Here is a 19,464-nt window from a genome sequence, read left to right as displayed (position 1 = left end):
TCACCTCAGAGGAGGGAACATTCCAACCTATTACATCAATAAAAGCTAACTTGATTCAATGGAAAACCTTTGTTGTAATTCACAGCCATCCCCTGTAACCACTCGCCTTTCGAACTCAGCAAGGTGGTTTTGGGCCAAGATCCTTTATCAGGCCAGCAAGATGGTGACAAGTGGGAAATTGAGGGAACATACACCAGCCCTCATCGAGGCATCAGCAATGGAAAAAGTGAGCAGTTTCAAGCTCCTGGGTGTCAACATCTCTGAAGATCTATCCTAGTCCCAACATATTGATGCAATTACAAAGAAGGCATGTCAGAGGCTGTATTTCATTAGGAGTTTGAAGAGATTTGGAATGTCACCAACGACTCCATCAAACTTCTATAGATGTACCAAGGAGAGCATTCTAATAGGTTGGAACACCATCTGGTATGGGACACAAATATACAAAATCAGAACCCATGAACCCACTAATTTTTTATATTCCTTATTGTAATTTATAGAAAGTTTTACGTATCGCACTCCACTGATGCTGCAAAACAACAAAGCTCACTTCAATGATAAAAAACCCGATTCTAATTCGGTAAAATGTTTCCACCAATGACATACACTGCCATCTAGAGGTGACAGAATTAACCACAGGAAGTTTCAGATTTCAATTTGTTTAAAAGAAAGGCCAGCTTTAATTTTTAAAAGAGTTTTAAAGAGATACAAAAAAATTGTGAGCATTTTAAAAAAATAAAAATTACATCCTAATGATGTTAATGCTCCTCCAAGTTGGCAGGTTCAACAAGTATTTAATAAGCAATGTATTTAATGAAAAGCTGATGGAATTCAGTGAGTGAGGCAGCATCTGTAGAGGGAAATGGACGGTTGATGTTAGGATTTGGACCCTTCATCTGGATACTCAACGATTTAGAAACAGCTTCAACCACCCCCCCCCCACCCCCGACATCAGATTTCTGAATGGTCCATAACCCATGAACACTGCCACACCATCTTGATTTCTTTTTGTACTACTTATTTATTGGCCTCAGTGGCCACTTTATTAATTATACCTGCTCATTAATGCAAATAAATAATCAGCCATTCACGTGGCAGCAGCTCAATACATTAAAAGCACGCAGGCATGGTCAGGAGGTTCAGTTGCTGTTCAGGCCAAACATCAGAATTGGGAAGAAATGTGATCTAAGTGACGTTGATCATGGAACTATTGTTGGTGTCAGACTGGGTGGTTTGAGCATCTGAGAAGCTGCTGATTGCCTGGGATTTTCATTCACAATCAGTCTCTGGAGCTTGCATAGAATGGTGTTAAAAACAGTGAAAGACATCCAGTGAGTGGCAGTTCACTGGCAAAAATGCCTTGTGAATGAGAGAGGAAGGCAGAGAATGGCCAGACTGGTTCAAGCTGACAGGAAGGTGACAGCAACTCACATAACTACTCATTACAACAGTGGTGTGCAGAGGAGCATTTCTGAACACACAACACATTGAACCTTGAAGTGGACAGGCCACAATAGCAGAAGACCATGAATATACACTCAGTGGTCACTTTGCTGCGTACAGGAGATACTTAATAAAATGTCCATTGCGTACATTCCTTAGTTTCTAGTAGGTGGAATGAACAAACAGGGCAGAGCAGAAAACTTCAGAACACTGAAAAAATTTCACTAAGACAATCATTTTACTGAATATACACTGAAGATATTCAGTGACCTGGAAGCATAGAAACAGAAAGGTACAGTAAAGAAACTACCCGTTTTAGAAATTGCTAACAAGAAAAATACACTTTACCTACCTTTTCCTGATCATTACTCTGCTGTTTCCATTCTGCCGCCTCCATAGTTTCACATATGGCAACTCAAAGGCATGTAGTTTTCTCAGCACTGCTCCAAGATAATGAAAAAATAGTCACAATTGTGTCTTTTTCTATATATATTATAATACTTTGAAATGGAATCAATGGGAGTCTATAGAGGAAGAATGGAGAAGTGAGGTATACAGAGAACGTAAACAATGAGAGAAGGCACATTAGGCTCAGTGGAAAAACTGGAGGCCACATACCACCTAACGAAACACATCCTCAACAGCTCGAATTAACCGTTAAAAATTTTCTCTGCCATTCTCTTTTTTCTGATTCACAACATAATAACCTCTAGAAATCGCGCATGGAACACATCTTAGGTTTAATCACCCTTCCAGACTCCAGGGGGTACAGGCCCAGTGCCATACATTAATGTGTAGGTCCTCATATGTTACCCGTTGCATTCCAAGAATAATTCTCGTGAACCTCCTCTGGACCCTCTCCACTGCCAGCACATCTTTTAGATAAGGGGCCTTAAACTGCTCACAATACTCCAAGTGCAGCCTAATGCCTTATAAAGCCTCACCATCACATCCTTGCTCTTATATTCTAGTCCTCTCAAAATGAATGCGAACATTATATTTGCCTTCCTTTACCACTGACCCAACTTGCAAGTTAACCTTCAGGGAATCCTGCATAAGCACTCCCAACTTCCTTTGCACCTCTGAATTTTGAATTTTCTGCCTGCTTAGAAAATAGATTAGATTAAAGTCTGTCATGAGCCCTGTGGCTCATCAGGCCAGGCTTATGCCGGTTTCTGTGGCGTGAAGTGACTGAGAGTACAAGACTCCCCCCTGGATAGGACACCAGACTATCGCGAGGTTAACCCCCAGCATTTTTGCCGGTACCCATTCTCAGCTGGGTAGACTGGAGCATTGTGTGGTTAAGTGCCTTGATCAAGGACACACACGTTGCCCCGGCCAAGGCTCGAACCCACAACCTTCAGATCGCTAGTCCAAAGCCCTAACCACCCGGCCACGCGCCACATTTTAGAAAGTAGTCTATGCTTTTACTCCTTCTATCAAATTACATTCACTTCCTTACAAGATATTCCATCTGCCATTACTTTGCCTATTCTTCCAATCTGTCCAAGTCCTTCTGCAGACTCTCTGCTTCCTCAACACTACCGGCTCCTCCACCTATCTTTGTATCATCTGCAAACTTGGCCACAAAGGCATCAATTCTGTCATCCAAATCATTGACATATGACATGAAAAGCTGCCCCAACACCAACCCCTGCAGAACATCATTTGTCACCGGCAGCCAACCAGAATAGGCCCCCTTTATTCCCACTCTTTGCCTCCTGCCAGTAAGCCAATCTTTTATGCATGCTATTATCTTTCCTGTAAAACCCACGGGGTTTTATCTTGATAAACAGCTTCAGGTGCAGCATCTTGTCAAAGGACTCTGAAAGTCTAAGTAAACAACACCCATTGACTCTCCTTTATCTATCCCACCAATTATTTCCACAAAGAATTCCAACAGATTTGTCAGGCAAGATTTCATAAGGAAACCATGCTCATTTTAGCTTACTTTATCATTCATCTCCAATTACCCTGAATCCTCATTATTAGTAATGGATCCAACATCTTTCCAACCACTGAAGTCAGGCTAACAGACCTATAATTTCCTTTCTTCTGCCTCGCTCCTTTCTTGAAGAGTGAGTGACCTTTGCAAATTTCCAGTCTTCAGAAACATACCAGAATCTAGTGATTCTTGAAAGATCATTACTAATGCCTCTACAATCTCTTCAGCTGCCTTTCAACTCCATGTTATCTTTCAGTTTGCTCCTACAACATGCAATAATTTCCCCAGTAACAGTGTAATAAGCGCGGTCACCCATTGTATTACACCCTTCATTTAGAAGTGCATCGAACATTGGAAAATGCTTCAATAAATACAAGAAACTTGCAACTGGAAGCTATATCCCTGGAAAATCATATTCCATTTCAGGGAGAATGAAAAAGACTTTAATAAGTGTGGTGCTGAGAGAAAACTGACCACACTTCAGAATTTCCAGGCCAGTGGCTGCTGAATGAAAGAACTTCCATTTGCATGGTAGCGATAATATATTTTGGGATTGTATAAAATGTCTGACAGATATTTTATCCAAACAATTATTGTTTGGATAAATCTTGGCTGAGGCATTGAAGAGCTGATTAGATGGGGTCATACAGAGTTGATTCATGGAAACAGGAAATTAGGACAATCTAGTCTGCTCTGTCTATCAAGCCTCCGCTTTTAGATTAGGGTTGGTGTAAAAACCAAAGCTGACCTAAAGCATTTATTCTCTCCACATCCTCATCAATTCAGACTGAATTCTGCCAGTCAACAGCACGTTAGAGGTAAGCCTGGGTTAACTGGCCACTATAGTCATGCAGTCATGGGGTGAGGGGGAACTGGAGGGAGAGGAGCAGGGGAAAGAGAAGTTGAGGGGGCGAGGGCAAGTGAGGGAAATAGACAAAGAAACATTGCACCATTTGTGAATGTCTTCCACCTCTCAAGTAGATGCTTCTCACATTAGTTCACCACCGGACTGCCTTATGGAGTGAAATTGAATTTGGAACTCACCAGAATATCCTCCTTCAGCATGTTCACAAACGAGATACAAGGTGAAATATTCCAAAAGGTGCCTCGGTAGTTCAATTTTCTGGGCTGCAATCTTTTAAAAGCAAATCACCTCATTACTGAAGAACATTTGTCGCAGAGAGAAAAAAAATTTTAAGAATTAAGAGAAATTTGACTCAATTAGCTACTGCAAGGGAAAGTTGTTAAGAAACAGGAGAAGGCCATTGGGAACAATCCCATCAATGAGAATCAATATCTAATTATTTATAAGAGTTGATTAGGAGTTAATTTATGTAATATTCTGAATTTAGGAGAGGTAACACTTACCCACACGGACACAATGAGATAAATCTTTTGTGATCCTAACATACAGTATATTGAAGCATTTGCTGTTTATGAAGCAAGAAGTTCAAACCAGGACCACAGACTGCTAAGTTGGCCTTTGCTCTTTTTTTTGGTCCCTTCTCACAACTTTCCAATGTTAGAAGATTTCTTTCGGAACTATCCTCCAGCAGATTACCAGGTGAACACATTGAAACTTGGGAATCTTTGGCTCATAATCGCTCAAACTGGAGAAGAGGTGCTTGAGGTGGCACTGAGAACTCTGGGTCCAGGCATCAGGGTGTACAGAAGTGTACGATAAGCCCTGAAAAAAGCTCACCATTTCTCAAACCAACAAGCTCCTCCACCTGGAGCAAAAATCTGCAGATCCTACATTGGCCTCAAGATTGTTTATTTCCATGCTTCAGTACACAAGTGACAAGGAGAATAAAATGATTGTTACTCCAGATCTGATACAGCATTAAAAAAAAACACTAAGCATAAAAAATACAATAAATACAATACAAGAACAATCCTATAAAACAAAATACATAAGTAACTGTTCATAGTGGCCATATATACATAAATGATACTAGGTGCAGGAGTATTCAAACACAAGGTGACTGACTGGAAATTACATTGTCACCTCAAGACTTGTAGTGGAAGTAGATCACTGTCGATTCCAATGTTCTGATTAATAAGTACCAAGTCTAGGTTAACACTGATTCCACCTCCACAGATGCTGACTGGCTTGCTGAATATTTCAGGTGTTCTGGTTTTAGACAATAGACAACAGGTGCAGGAGTAGGTCATTCAGCCCTTCGAGCCAGCACCACCATTCACTGTGATCATGGCTGATCATCTATAATCAGTACTCTGTTCCTGCCTTTTCCCCATATCCCTTGACTCCGTTATATTTCAAAGCTCTATCTAACTCTTTCTTGAAAGAATCCAGAGAATTGGCCACCACTGCCTTCTGAGGCAGAGCATTCCACAGATCTACAACCCTCTGTGTGAAAAAGTTTTTCCTCAACTCCGTTCTAAATGGTCTACCCCTTATTCTTAAACTGTGGCCTCTGGTTCTCGACTCCCCCAACATCAGGAACATGTTTCCTGCCTCTAGCGTATCCAATCGCTTAATAATCTTATATGTTTCAATCAGATCCCTTCTCATTCTTCTAAATTCCAGTGTATACAAGCCCAGTCGCTCCAATCTTTCAACATATGACATTCCCGCCATCCTTGGAATTAACCCAGTAAACCTACACTACACTTCCTCCATAGCAAGAATGTCCTTCCTTAAATTTGGAGACCAAAACTGCACACAATACTCCAGGTGGGGTCTCACCAGGGCCTTGTACAACTGCAGAAGGACCTCTTTGCTCTTATACTCAATACCCCTTGTTATGAAGGCCAACATGCCTTTAGCTTTCTTCACTGCCTGCTGAACCTGTATGCTTACTTTCAGATTTATTGCAGATGCTTGCCCATATTTCTTTGGGAACTGTGCTATTGAGACCAGTCTACGAGCCCACACTGCCTGCAGGGCCTTATTGAAAAAGAACACAAAATATGGCATGTGTCCATTGTCGTAGTCTTAAATGATCACAAAGATAAATAGTTCAGAGCTATCACAAACTCCACAGGGAGAGCAGACTAAACACAAGTGTGCATGGTTCCATTTGCCAAGCTCCTGTTGCAGACAGTGGCAAGCATCAGTGACCATCTATTCTCAAAACTTTGACCTCTGCATATCTTCCTTTGTAAACAGACAGGAGCATTTCTCCCAGAAGACTGTTGGCAGACAGACAGATCAAAGGTGGTGACATATTGGCATATTGGAGAGAGATTGAAAATCTGGCTGAACGGTGCCACAACAACAATCTCTCACTCATAGACAGCAAATTCAAAGAGCCAATTGTCAACTACAGGAGGAGAAAGCCAAAGGTCTATGAGCTGGGCCTCATTAGGGAATTGGAGATGGAGAGAGAGCTTTAGATTCTCTGCTATTATCATGTCAGAGGATCTGTCCCAGGACCAGCATGTAAGAGCCATCACAAAGATGGCTCAACAGCATCTCCACTTTCTTAGAAGTTATCACCTAAAACTTTGTCAAACTTCAATAGATGTACAGTGGGGCGTATCCTGCCTGATTGCATCACAGCCTGGCATGGAAACAGCAATGCTCAGAAACGGAGTGTACAGAAAGTGGTAAATACTGCCCAATCAATCACAGGCAAAGCCCTCTCCATCACTGAGCACATTTACAAGGAGCACTGCTACAATAAAGCAGCATCCATCATCAAGGGCCCCCAGCATCCAGGCCATGCTCTCTTCTCACTAGTACCATCAAATAGGAGGTGCAGGAGCCTTAGGTCCCGCACCACCAGTTTGAGGAACAGTTATTACCCTACAATCATCAGGCTCCTGAACCGGTATGGATAACTTCACTCACCTCAACACTGAATTGATTCCTCAACCCATGGTCTCACTTTCAATGACTCTACAACACATGTTCTCAATATACATATACACAGTATGTATATTTATATTGAGAACAAGTTGTACCATTATATACATACACACACACCCCTCTACACGTATCTATTGTGTGTATATATATATATATATATATATATATATATATACACACACACACACACACACACACAGACTCACTTACGCAATTTGTGGATGAGACCAAAATAGGGGCTGTAGTGGACAACGAGGAAGACTACCAAAGCTCCCAGATGGTGAAACTGGCTGAAAAATGGCAGATGGAATTCAATACAGATAAGTGTGAGGTGCTGCACTTCGGGAGAACCGTCCAGGGTAGGTCTAACACACGGTGAATGGCACATGTCACTGGATGTTTTGATGTACATGTCATATATCATCCTCCTCCTCTGTTCTTCAAATGTTAGTAAAACAGTGATTGGCTTTTTAAGGACTTAATTGAATGTATTAGGGGAATGCTTTGTAACCGAGTTGATATTGACTTCAGTTTTGAGTCGAAGGAGTCCACACCAATGATACAGCTCAATCATCCAAATATCCAACAACTATTTCTGTTTAAAAGTGGAGATAAACTGCAGTAACAATACAACTCCTGACTACACAAATATTTGTGCACCCAATTAACCAGTGACTCAGCTCAAACAGGAACATCAAGTTAAATAATAAACATAACAGGCCCAATTCTGACAAACCTACTTAATCATAATTGACTGGTTTCTTTCAAAACAGATCTGTGCAACAGTTAAACACAGATCCACAAATTGTATTTATATTGTTGGTGTATTTCAATCAAATATTTTACCTACAAAATACATACGGACAATCTCATCAACCTGAGCCTCTAAGGGTAAATGAGAAGCAGAGGGGTCAGGATCACAGGATGCAGAATTCAAGTGGCTGGAAAAAGAACCAGTGGGAATATTTTTTTATATAAATATATGTACGGTGCAGTGTGATGTGTTCCAGAATCCTTCTGAAAAGGCTGATTCAACAGTTTTGAGCCTGGGTATGACATAGACACAAAATGCTGGAGGAACTCACCAGATCAGGGAGCATCAATGGAGAGGAATAAACAGCTGGCGTTTCAGGCCAAGACCCCTCATCTGTCTTGGTGAAGGTTCTGGGCCTGAGATGCCGACTGCTGGGTCTTGGTGGAGGGCCTGATCCCATCATTGCAACTCAGGATGTACATCAACTTCCCAGAAGCACCTCATCCAGTAAGTCAGGGTGCCAACAAGTCACTGAGGATGTTAAACATTTTGGAGGAGACCTTAAGACTATCCTGGGATGTCATAAGTCGTATGGTGTATTGGCCTTCATTAGTTGGGGGGTTGAGTTCAAGAGTCGCTAGGTAATGTTGTAGCTCTATAAAACCCTGGTTAAACCACATTTAGAATATTTTGTTTAGTTCTGGTTGCCTCATTATAGGAAGGACATAGAAGGTTTCGAGAAGGTACAGCAGAGGTTTGCCAGGTTGCTGCCTGAACTAGAAGGCTTATTTTATGAAGATAGATTGAATGAGCTAAGGCTTTTCTCTCCGGAGGGGAGGAGGATGAAAGGTGGCTTGATAGAGATGCACAAGATGATAAGAGGCGTAAATTGAGTAGATAAGCAGGGTCATTTTCCCAGGACAAAACTTCCTAACATCAGTAAGCATAATTTTAAGATTGGAGGAAAGTATAGGGGAGGGGAATGTCAAGAGTTATATTTTTCTCTGACAGAGTGCTGAGGGTGTGGAACATGTTGCCAGGGTGGTGGTGGGGGCATATTCATTAGGGGCATTTAAGAATCTTAGATAAGCACATGGCTGATAGAGAAATGGAGGGCTATGTACGAGGGAAGGGTTAGATTGATTTTAGAGTACAGTAAAAGGTCAGCACAACATTATGGGCCAAAGGGCCTGTACTGTGCTGTAACATTCTATGTTCTACCATGGGAAATTTTTTTATATCCACCTGGAGTGTTTGTTTTGGGAGTTTGGTGCCAGACACATGGACAATGTGAGCCACTCAGCAGAGCAGCCAGTGTACACTCAGAACTACACGAAGGGTAGTCACAGTGACTACTGGCAGTAGCAGTAGTAGTAATAGTCGATCGGGTCGAGTATCATGTTCTCCTAACATGTTGTCTATTGGTGGGTCTTCAGGTGGCTGTAGAGGCTGATCCAGGATCCACATAACTCTACAATGTTCGGGTGGGTTCTCTGAATGGAGTACGCCCGTGTGAGATTTTGTTTAACGTGGGGTGGTTGATGCACGGGCAGCCACTACACACTCCTTGACAGATCTGGGTCAGGGTCCAGTGGTATCCAGCGGCAAGATGACTGGGGACCCTTCACAGCTTCAGGATCCCTCCACCTTCACTGCTGCTGTGAGGCGCCATCACCTTAAGCCTGCTCAACTGTTAAGGTCTTGGTTGGATCACTCATTGTCTGGAACTTCACCCCTGACCTTTCCACCACGGGTGACCCTATCAGTCCCTATAAGTGCCAGGAGCTCCAGAAGGCATTGGTCTCCTGATCTCTGGAACTCACAAGCCTGACCACCATGACAAGGTGACGATCCTCGGAAGTGAAGGGTGATTGACACGGAAGAGGTCACTGACAATGGTTCACCTGTCTTGCCACTGAACTGGGAGGATTTCACATCAGCACAGGTAAACACTGCAAACCTTTTCCTCACTGAACCTCCCATTGGTTTTAGGATTGTCCTTTACAAAGTGTCACATCACCAAACATTGCATTTTAGACTAAGTGGCTACAGGTCAAACCATCTTGGAAAATCCATAAGACAAAAGAGCAGATTTAGGCCATTTGGCCCATTGAGTCTGCTCCACCATTTGATCATGACTGATTTATTTCCCTTCTCAATCCCATCCTCCTGCCTTCTCCCCGTAACCTTTGATGCCTTAGTAACCTGTTCTTTAAATATATCCAATGGCTTGGTGCTACAAAAAAGGTGGAAATCACAGTTGTCATGGACTCATTGGGCCAAAGGGCCTGCATCCATGTTGTCCCACACTGTGACTCTAAGTGAAAACACTTGCGACAAATTTCCAACACAACTGTTCAGTCTGGAGAACACATTGATGACAGCCAGCATAAAAGTTCCTACTTGGTTGAAAACAAGTCAGCATTTGCTTCACATGCCAATTATGAACACAAATCTAATCCAGCCATTATGCACAGCCTTCAAAATAATTGAATTTTGTCAGCAGAAAATTTGACTTGGCATTGGTATCTGTTTTTATGTTAACAGCTCTTCAGTTGCATAGTTGAATCATTTCATGTATCACGAAAGAACAAACACAATTTGGTCACACACTGAGTTGCTGTAGGGCAGGTCTGCATGCTTTTGTGCACTAAGTTGTTGCCACGTGATTGGCTGATTAGATATTTGCATTAATGAGGTGTACAGGTGTACCTAATAAAGTGGCCACGGAGTGTATATTCAAACATTGTAACAGTGGAAACATGACAAACAATGTCTGCCCAGCAAGGCCCCACCAACAACAGTTCAGTAATAACCAGATAAGCCCAATTAGTAATGTTGATTAAGCAATAAATGTTCGCCAGGACACCAGAGAGAACATTATTCCTCTTCAAATTGATGTCATGGGATTATTTTTAATTGATGAGAGGAAGCAGCCAAAGATCTCTGTTCCATGCTTTTTAGCTGACAGTGACTGTCACAATAGACAAGGGAAACCTGCCGCTGGGAATATATGGCATATATGGCATTTTAGTCATGTTCCTGCCCTATTAAGCTACGCAATACACATTCCTCCTCCCAAAGAGAAACTCAGTGGCCACTTTATTAGGTATGCCTGATCATTAACGCAAATATCTCATCAACCAATCATGAGGTAGCAATTCAATGCATAAAAGCATGCAGACATGATCAAGAGGTTCATTTGTTGTTCAGACCAAACATCAAAATGAGGAAGAAATGTGATCTAAGTGACTTTGACCGTAGAATGATTGTTGGTGCCAGATGGGATGGTTCTGCCGATCTCCTGGGACTTTCATGCACAACGGTCTCTAGAGTTTACAGAGAGTAGTGCAAGAAACATAAAACATCCAGTGAGCGTCAGCTCTGTGCGTGAAACACCTTGTTAATGAGACAGATCAGAGGGGGAATGGCCAGACTGATTCAGACAGTCACTCAAACAACCACATGTAACAGTGGTGTGCAGAAGAGCAACTCTGAATGCACAACACATCAAACCTTGAAGTGGATAGACCACAGCAGCAGAAGATCACGAGCAAGCACTCAGGGACCACTGTTTGAGGAACTCCTGTGGCAGCTGAGCGTACGAAGAGAAAACTTACCGCCAGCATCCTTTCTGCTGAGTCACATGTATTGGTGTCAATGAGAAGTTTTGTTGCATCTGCAAGAAGAATCTCCAAGTGGATATCTTGAGGATGAATTTTAAATGTTTCCTGCAATGAAAATTAAAAAACCTTAGTGGTTTTCTGGTATTGAGTGTGCAGAAGAAGGCTTTCATATTTCTTTCAATCAATTATATTTCACCTATGTAACAGCTAGAGCTACGCTTCAATATTGAACTGGATTGTGCTGGACCTGATCCCTGATTTCAGTGTCCTTCCACACTCTCTAATTAAGTGGCAAGGTCTCAATGATGGCTCTGCCTTAGGCAGGCCCCATCCCTCACCCCCCCCCCCCCCGGAAAAGGATGATGGTCCCTCACCACCCCCTCCTGAAAAGGATGACGGTCTTTAACAGGAGGCAAAGCTGGAGGTGGAGATAGGTCTTCTGTCAATGCTGTCAGGGACTTGAACAGTATGTATACATCTCTGAAGCCCAGACACACTTAAGTTAAACTATCCATCTAATTGATAAATCTAATTAATGCAATTTGTCCTCACAACTTAGCCAAAACACATAGCCATCTGTGCCTCAGAAATTCATGCACCATCTAGAAACTCCCTTAATACAGTACAGTATTATGAGTGTCCACGTCCAATACCCATCCAGAGTGTTCTAGATTCTATCTGCCCTCTAAATCATCTTCCTCAGATCCCTCCGCATCTCTTAACCTAAACTGTGCCCTCTAATTTAGGTAGGTGATATTCTGTCTACCCTATTTATGCCCCCCACCATAATTTTCGATACCTCAGCATCACTGCTGCAAGGACAACTGATGCACCTTTGCTGTCTTTCTTTTCTATACTCATCTTCTCACCCTTTCAAAGAGTTTCTCCTCTCATTTCTCTCTCTTCTGAACATATTCGTAGTTTATTGCGCCTGTAGTCTATAGTGCCACCATCAGAATCCCACAGCTTGTTGGCTGTAACAGATGCAATTGCCCAAGTACTTCTCACTAATACTAAACTCTAATTAGATTCAGATTCAATTCTATTCATCACATGTACATTGAAATGTACAGTGAATTGTGTCATTTGCGTTAACAACCAACACAACCTCAGGATGTGCTGACAACCGTCACATTCAGCAGCAACATAGCATGCCTACAGTGCTGGGCAGAACAACACAGAACACAAGCAAGAAAACAACAGCAAAGTGAGCGGTCACATACATGGACAGTCCTCCAAGTCCAGGTCAGGACTCCAGCTCTCCATTCTCCGGGCTTCCAGTCGACCTTCAGGCTCCGACTTTCTGTATCAAACCCCAGAGTAGCCAGTGATCGGAGCCCCGAACACAAGTCCACCTGCCTCTTGCTTGCATGGCCTTCAAGTGTGGAGCAGAGGCCCGGACTGCAGGCCTCCTTTGTCACCCATCCATGTCACTGGACTTCAAACATGGAGTGGAGGCCTGACTTCTAACTCCTCCACATCACTGTCCCTACACCCTTCCCTGACCTCTAACTCCTCCACATCATTGTCCCTACACCCTACCCTGACCTCTAACTCCCCATTCTGTCCCAAAACCATCTCCACAAAATTAAAACTAAACAACTACATCTGTGCCACGATCTGGATGGAGACCATAACTTGGTGCCATCTTGAAAAAAAAACCCTCTATCCACATTACATGGATACTGCACCTAAAAACCAGGTAATACAATTTTAACTATTAGATTTGAACTATTTAGTTTTACTACTGCTGTCACACTAAATACTTTTCTTAAAAGTGCTTGCCAGCTGGCTTGGTAAATGGATGTGTGTACTGTGACAAACTGAGCCAAGATGACCCAGACTTAGAACAGTGACTAAAATATTAATGCTCATTAAATATTAATTATGAACCTAATAGTACACAAGGTGGCTTTGAAAGGATTTGACAAGGTGCTTTGGACACCTGAAGTCCTTCCAATTCGAGTGAGGCTTTCAAAGACGGCTGTGGAAACCAAGTCATTGAGTATATTTCACGCAGAGGTTGATAGGTTCTTGATTAGTCAGGGTGTCAAAGGTTATGGGGAGAAGGCAGGAGAATGGGATAGAAAAGGATAATAACTCATTCTAGAGCAGAATCAATGGCCTGAATGGCCTAATTTTGCTCCTATGTCTTATGGTCTTAACATGGGTAGATTGTGAGGTCAAGAGTCCATCTTATTGTACGAAGAAACTGTTTTATAATAGTGGGATAGAAGCTGCTCTTGAGCCTGGTGGTTTGTGCTTTCAGGTTTGTTGTACCGTATGCCCAGCAGGGGGTGGGGGGGAAGAAAAGATAATATCCAGGGTGAGTGGAGTCTTTGATTATGCTGGCTGCTTTACTGACTCGGACAGTTTCTAACTGCCTCATGACGGTAGTGACATACGCATCTACTCTGACTGTTGAGTCTTTGAATATGGATCAGGCTACTGACTCAAACAGATAGGAGGAGCGGCTGGCATACATGGACCTCGAACTTGTTTATGGTGGGCCAGTCCTTCATAACGTATGGTGCTTTCCCCCTTTTTGAAAATAGTCTATGCCTTTATTCCTTCTATCAAAATGTATGACCATGCACTTCCCTGCAAGGTGTTCCATCTGCCACTTCTTTGCCCATTCTCCCAATCTGTCCAAGTCCTTCTGCATACTCTGTTTCCTCAATACTACCTGCCTCTCCACCTATCTTTGTATCGTCTGCAAACTTGGCCACAAAGCCATCAATTCTGTTATCCAAGTCATTGACATATAACAGGAAGAGAAGCAGTCCCAATATCGACCCCTCTGGAGCACCACTTTTCACTGGCAGCCAACCAGAATAGGCCCCCTTTATTCCCCCTCTTTGCTTCCTGTCAGCCAGCCAATCTTTTATCCATGCTAGTATCTTTCTTATAATACCATGGGCTCTTATCTTGTTAAGCAGCCTCATGTGCAACACCTTGTCAAAGGCCTTCTGAAAGTAAACAACATCCACCGACTCTCCTTTGTCTATCCTGCCAGTTACTTCCTCAAAGAATTCCAACAGATTTGCCAGGCAAGATTTTCCCTTAAAGAAACCACACTGACTTTGGCCTACATTATCAAGCGCCTCCAAGTATCCAGAATCTCATCCTTAAGTAATGGATTCCAACATCTTCCCAACCATTGAAGTCAGGATAATTGGACTATAATTTCATTTCTTCTCCCATCCTCCCTTCTTAAAGAGTGATGTGACATTTTCCGTTTTTCCAGTACTCTAGAACCATTCCAGAATCTAATGTTCTTGAAAGATCATTACTAATTCCTCGACAATCTCTTCAGCTACCCCTTTCAGAAACCAAGGTGTAGTCCATCTGGTCCAGGTGACTTACCTACCTTCAGATGTTACAACTTTCAAAGCACCTTCTCCTTAGTAATAGCAACTCCAGTCACTTCAACCCGCATCCGCCCCCCCCCCCACCCCCCCGGCGACACTCTTGAATTTCTGGCATACTGCTCTTGTCTTCTACAGTGAAGATTAACACTAAATACTTATTAATATTTAAAAGCACAGAATACTATTGTCAGCAAAGTACTGTTTTTAGGCAATAAAGGGAAACTTTGAATGCCTTAAAATTAAGAAGAGTTAGTGTTTTTGTAGAAAAAACATGGGATGTCAGGGGTAATGGATTTGTTAGCTAACAAGGTGGAATTTTTACCATGAAGCAGTAATTTTATTTTGGCATTGGATTACTCCAGACCATTTAATAAATTTAAATTAATACCAACTACTTGGGCAGTATTTAAATTCCAGCGTCCTAATGATTTGGTCTAATTAATGGCCCAGAGCAAAACCTCCATCCTGTTATTTACAATGAAAAAGACTGAGCAGGCCAGTTGACTATTTCTCTTCCGATAGATGCAGCCTGACCTGCTGAAAACACCAAGTAGTACAGTACAGTACAGGCCATTCAGCCCAAATGATGTGCTAACATCACATTTTATTCTACTCCAAGATAAATCTAACCCTTCCCTCCCATATAACCCTCCATTTTTCTTTTAACCAAGTGCCTAAGAGCATCTTAAATGCCTCTAATGTACCTGTGTCTACCACTACCCCAACAATACATTGAACACACAAACCACCCTGTGTAAAACCTGCCTCTGACATTCCACCTGTAAAGTATTCCTCCCAATACTTTACAGTTATGGCTCCTTATATTAGCCATTGCCACCCTGGGTAAAAGTCTCTGGCTATCCACTCAATCTATGCCTTGTATCATCATGTGCACCTCTAACAAGTTACCTCTCACCTTCCTTCTCTCCAAAGAGAAACACCCTAGCTATCATCCTTATAAGACATGTGCCCTCATCCAGGCAGTAAATCTCTTCCAAACCCTCTCTAAGGCTTCCACGCCCTTCCTACAATGAGGTGACCAGAACCGAACACAATATTCCAAGTTTTATAGAACAGCAACATTACCACACGGCTCTTGAACTCAAGAGATCGAAAGTTTCCAGTATTCCCACTTCATTTTTCCAGCATTTAATGTACATTGTTTTAATTTTCTTTGGTTACATTTTTCAGTCAAAAGAACTTGGAAGAGATTCCTCCTGATACATATATACATTGAGTGCTTCAGTGCTTGTATCTGCTGTAAACTTGCATTGTACAAAACACTAATTCAAGAACAGAAGATCTGAAATTGTTCCCTACCTGCTGCGCCTTCTTTAATAAAGTGGTGAATATTTCACTGGCAGATAGAACTGGATCCTCTCCAACTGTAAAAGCAAGATAGGAATGTTAAGCATTTGTTTGTAATGACAAATTTAAAACCAAATCTACTCACCAGGTTTACATCTCTGATAACGAGAAAGAGGTTGCAATGAAAAGTTCATTGAAAATTGAAAAACTACTTTGCTTTTTGGAAAAATAAGGTCTACTCAGCTGCTTGAAGGAAATACGGATATAGACACTCTGATGATAGGTTTGCAAGGAAAGAGTTAAATTTGATTCCTCCTTGGTACATGCTAATATAAAATGAATGATTGAAAGTCAATATTGTGTTAGCCTGGAATGTTGGAATGTTTTGAGAAAATAAATGGAGTATCAAAGGAGTTCAAGTGGTACAGACTTGAGTATATAACTATGCATATAAACAACACACATAAAAGTTGCTGGTGAACACAGCAGGCCAGGCAGCATCTCTAGGAAGAGGTACAGTCGACATTTCGGGCCGACGAGGAATCAGACTGACGAAGGGTCTCAGCCCAAAACGTCGACTGTACCTCTTCCTAGAGGTGCTGCCTGGCCTGCTGCGTTCACCAGCAACTTTGATGTGTGTTGCTTGAAATTCCAGCATCTGCAGATTTCCTTGTGTGAACTATGCATATGCATTTGCCTCTGTTTGTGCAGGTACCATGTGGTACCTTATCATGGGAAACTACTAGTATAAGGGGTTTTGAAGGATAAAATAAAGGGGACAATATTTTTGTGCAGTTGGGAATCTTCTCCAAGGCTGGGTCATAACTAATGCCAGTGCGAAGATTGGAGATAGAGGTAAGGAAGAGGGAGGGGTGGAGAGAGATAGAGATAGAAGAGGGGGGAGAGAGATATAGAAGGGTGGGAGAAGGGAGGGAGAAGGGCTGGCAGGTGGGGTGGTGGGAGGATGGGAGAAAGTGGGAGGGAGGAAGGTGGGGAGAGACAGAAAGGGGAGAACAAGAGAAAGCAGGGGAGAGAGAGAAAGGGGAGAAGGGGGACAAGGGGGGCAGGTGGGGGTGGTGAGAGGGCAGGAGGGGTTGGTGGGGGTTGGTGAGAGGGTGAGAAGGGGGAGGGAGAAGGGGGGAGAGAGGGGGAGGGAGAGGGGGAGGGAGAGGGGGAGGGAGAGGGGGAGGGAGAGGGGGAGGGAGAGGGGGAGGGAGAGGGGGAGGAGAGGGGGGGAGGGGGGAGGGGGGAGGGGGGGAGGGGGGGAGGGGGGAGGGGGGGAGGGGGGGGAGGGGGGAGAGGGGGGAGAGGGGGGAGAGGGGGGAGAGGGGGGAGAGGGGGGAGAGGGGGGGAGAGGGGGGGAGAGGGGGGGAGAGGGGGGGAGAGGGGGGGAGAGGGGGGGGAGAGGGGGGGAGAGGGGGGGAGAGGGGGGGAGAAGGGGGGGAGAGGGGGGGAGAGGGGGGGAGAGGGGGGGAGAGGGGGGGGAGAGGGGGGGAGAAGGGGGGGAGAAGGGGGGGAGAAGGGGGGGAGAAGGGGGGGAGAAGGGGGGAGAGAGAGAAAGGGGGGGAGAGAGAAAGGGGGGGAGAGAGAAAGGGGGGGAGAGAGAAAGGGGGGGAGAGAGAAAGGGGGGGAGAGAGAAAGGGGGGGAGAGAGAAAGGGGGGGAGAGAGAAAGGGGGGGGAGAGAGAAAGGGGGGAGAGAGAAAGGGGGGAGAGAGAAAGGGGGGAGAGAGAAAGGGGGGAGAGAGAAAGGGGGAGAGAGAAAGGGGGAGAGAGAAAGGGGGAGAGAGAAAGGGGGAGAGAGAGGGAGAAAGGGGAAAGAGACAGATAAAGAGGGAAAGGAGAAAGAGAGAGAAGTATGAAATTCAAATCTATAGTTCCTTTCAACATTGTGCCGATCAGCTCATTAAGTAGATGAGAAGTATCATTTTATTTCACTTTCTGTACTACAGCCTCAGTAATGATTTGTTTTTCCTGAATTCTATGCTTTATATAACTCTAATGACACGACTTCCTTTGTCTATTAATACATGCACAATGTCTCCTTTGTTTGCAAAAGAACAATGAACAAATTTTGAAATGTTTTCATTACAAGGTATTTGTCTTGAATGCTTTTATCTGTTTCTCTCTCCACAAATACTGCCTGATCCATCAAACTGATCTAGCTTCCTTCATGTTAATGTTTCTACATTAACATTCCTGGTTTATACATTGCAAATTGTGATCTGCGGAATCTCCCTCATCCAGATAAATGATACATTTTTTAAGTTATCAGTAAGAGAGAAATATGGACACCACAAATTGAGAATTTCCTCATAAGGCCCATTTCTATTAGTGTACAGTTGGACAGATCTCACAGATTATATTACAATTGCCTTTATTGTGTATGTAAAGCACCAGTAAAGAGGGGTTGTTCATATTTATGGAGCCGCACACAATACGTTCAGAGCTTCATGCTCATATAACTAACACCCTCTACAAACACAATCAATCATGGTGTTTTAACATTCGAGTGACAGATACAGCCTCCATGTATGCAACTTATTACCTGGCACTGTCATTTAAATCATAGGTAGGTGAAGCCGAAAATCAAGGCTTACATTTATCAATTCCAATGCAGCGAACTGTCAGGTCAGCTGAAAAAGTCATTGTCTGCAGTCTAACCATCACTGCAGGATTTGTATGTGTCCAGGACAAAGAAAGTGGGTAGGAAAATCATTGTGGACACAACCTACACTGCAAACTGTCTTTGCCAAAAGCTCTCTTCTGGAAAGTGTTGTAGGACAATTAAAACAAGAACTTCATTCCATCTTAAAAGTTTCTTCCCACAGGAAGTTAATCTGATCAACCATTCTAGTTGGCCTCCTCCCATCCCCCTCTATTAACCCCATCTCTGCACTGCAAAAACACTTTTTAATAATGTAATTTGGATAGTAAAATGCATGATGGTATTTATGCACATTTTATTCTTTATCCATATTTAACCTCTAAATGTATTTTCTCTATAATACTTTATTCTTTATATTCATTGAATGTTGTTGTTTTATGTTGCATGTCACACTGACACACCACGGCATGTTCCTTATATGGTGTTTTCTGGTTAATTGGGCAATCGGTTAATCAGGGCAGTGTTTATTTGGGACAACTCTTAAAAAACAGAAACTATTTGAGAAAAGGAAACAAG

At 43.0% G+C, this 19,464-nt stretch overlaps 1 protein-coding gene across 3 annotated transcripts in view; it reads right to left on the bottom strand.

Annotated features, from left to right (window-relative positions):
* Positions 1-19,464, bottom strand: part of LOC140199784 (sorting nexin-31-like) — a 143,484-nt gene that overhangs the window by 88,970 nt on the left and 35,050 nt on the right. For all 3 annotated transcript variants that reach the window (XR_011886495.1, XM_072262275.1, XM_072262281.1), the window contains exons 4-7: positions 16,295-16,359; positions 11,598-11,708; positions 4,433-4,523; positions 1,796-1,883 (exon numbers count right to left, since the gene is read on the bottom strand). Coding sequence is in view for 2 of the 3 variants with exons in the window: in XM_072262275.1 (XP_072118376.1) it covers positions 1,796-1,883; positions 4,433-4,523; positions 11,598-11,708; positions 16,295-16,359 (355 nt within the window). In the remaining variant the exon portion in view is untranslated. The remainder of the gene's footprint in view (positions 1-1,795; positions 1,884-4,432; positions 4,524-11,597; positions 11,709-16,294; positions 16,360-19,464) is intronic.

This window comes from Mobula birostris, chromosome 1 (genome assembly GCF_030028105.1).
Source record: "Mobula birostris isolate sMobBir1 chromosome 1, sMobBir1.hap1, whole genome shotgun sequence".
Taxonomy (NCBI): Eukaryota; Metazoa; Chordata; class Chondrichthyes; order Myliobatiformes; family Myliobatidae; genus Mobula; species Mobula birostris.
This window is presented reverse-complemented; position numbering and strand designations above follow the sequence as displayed.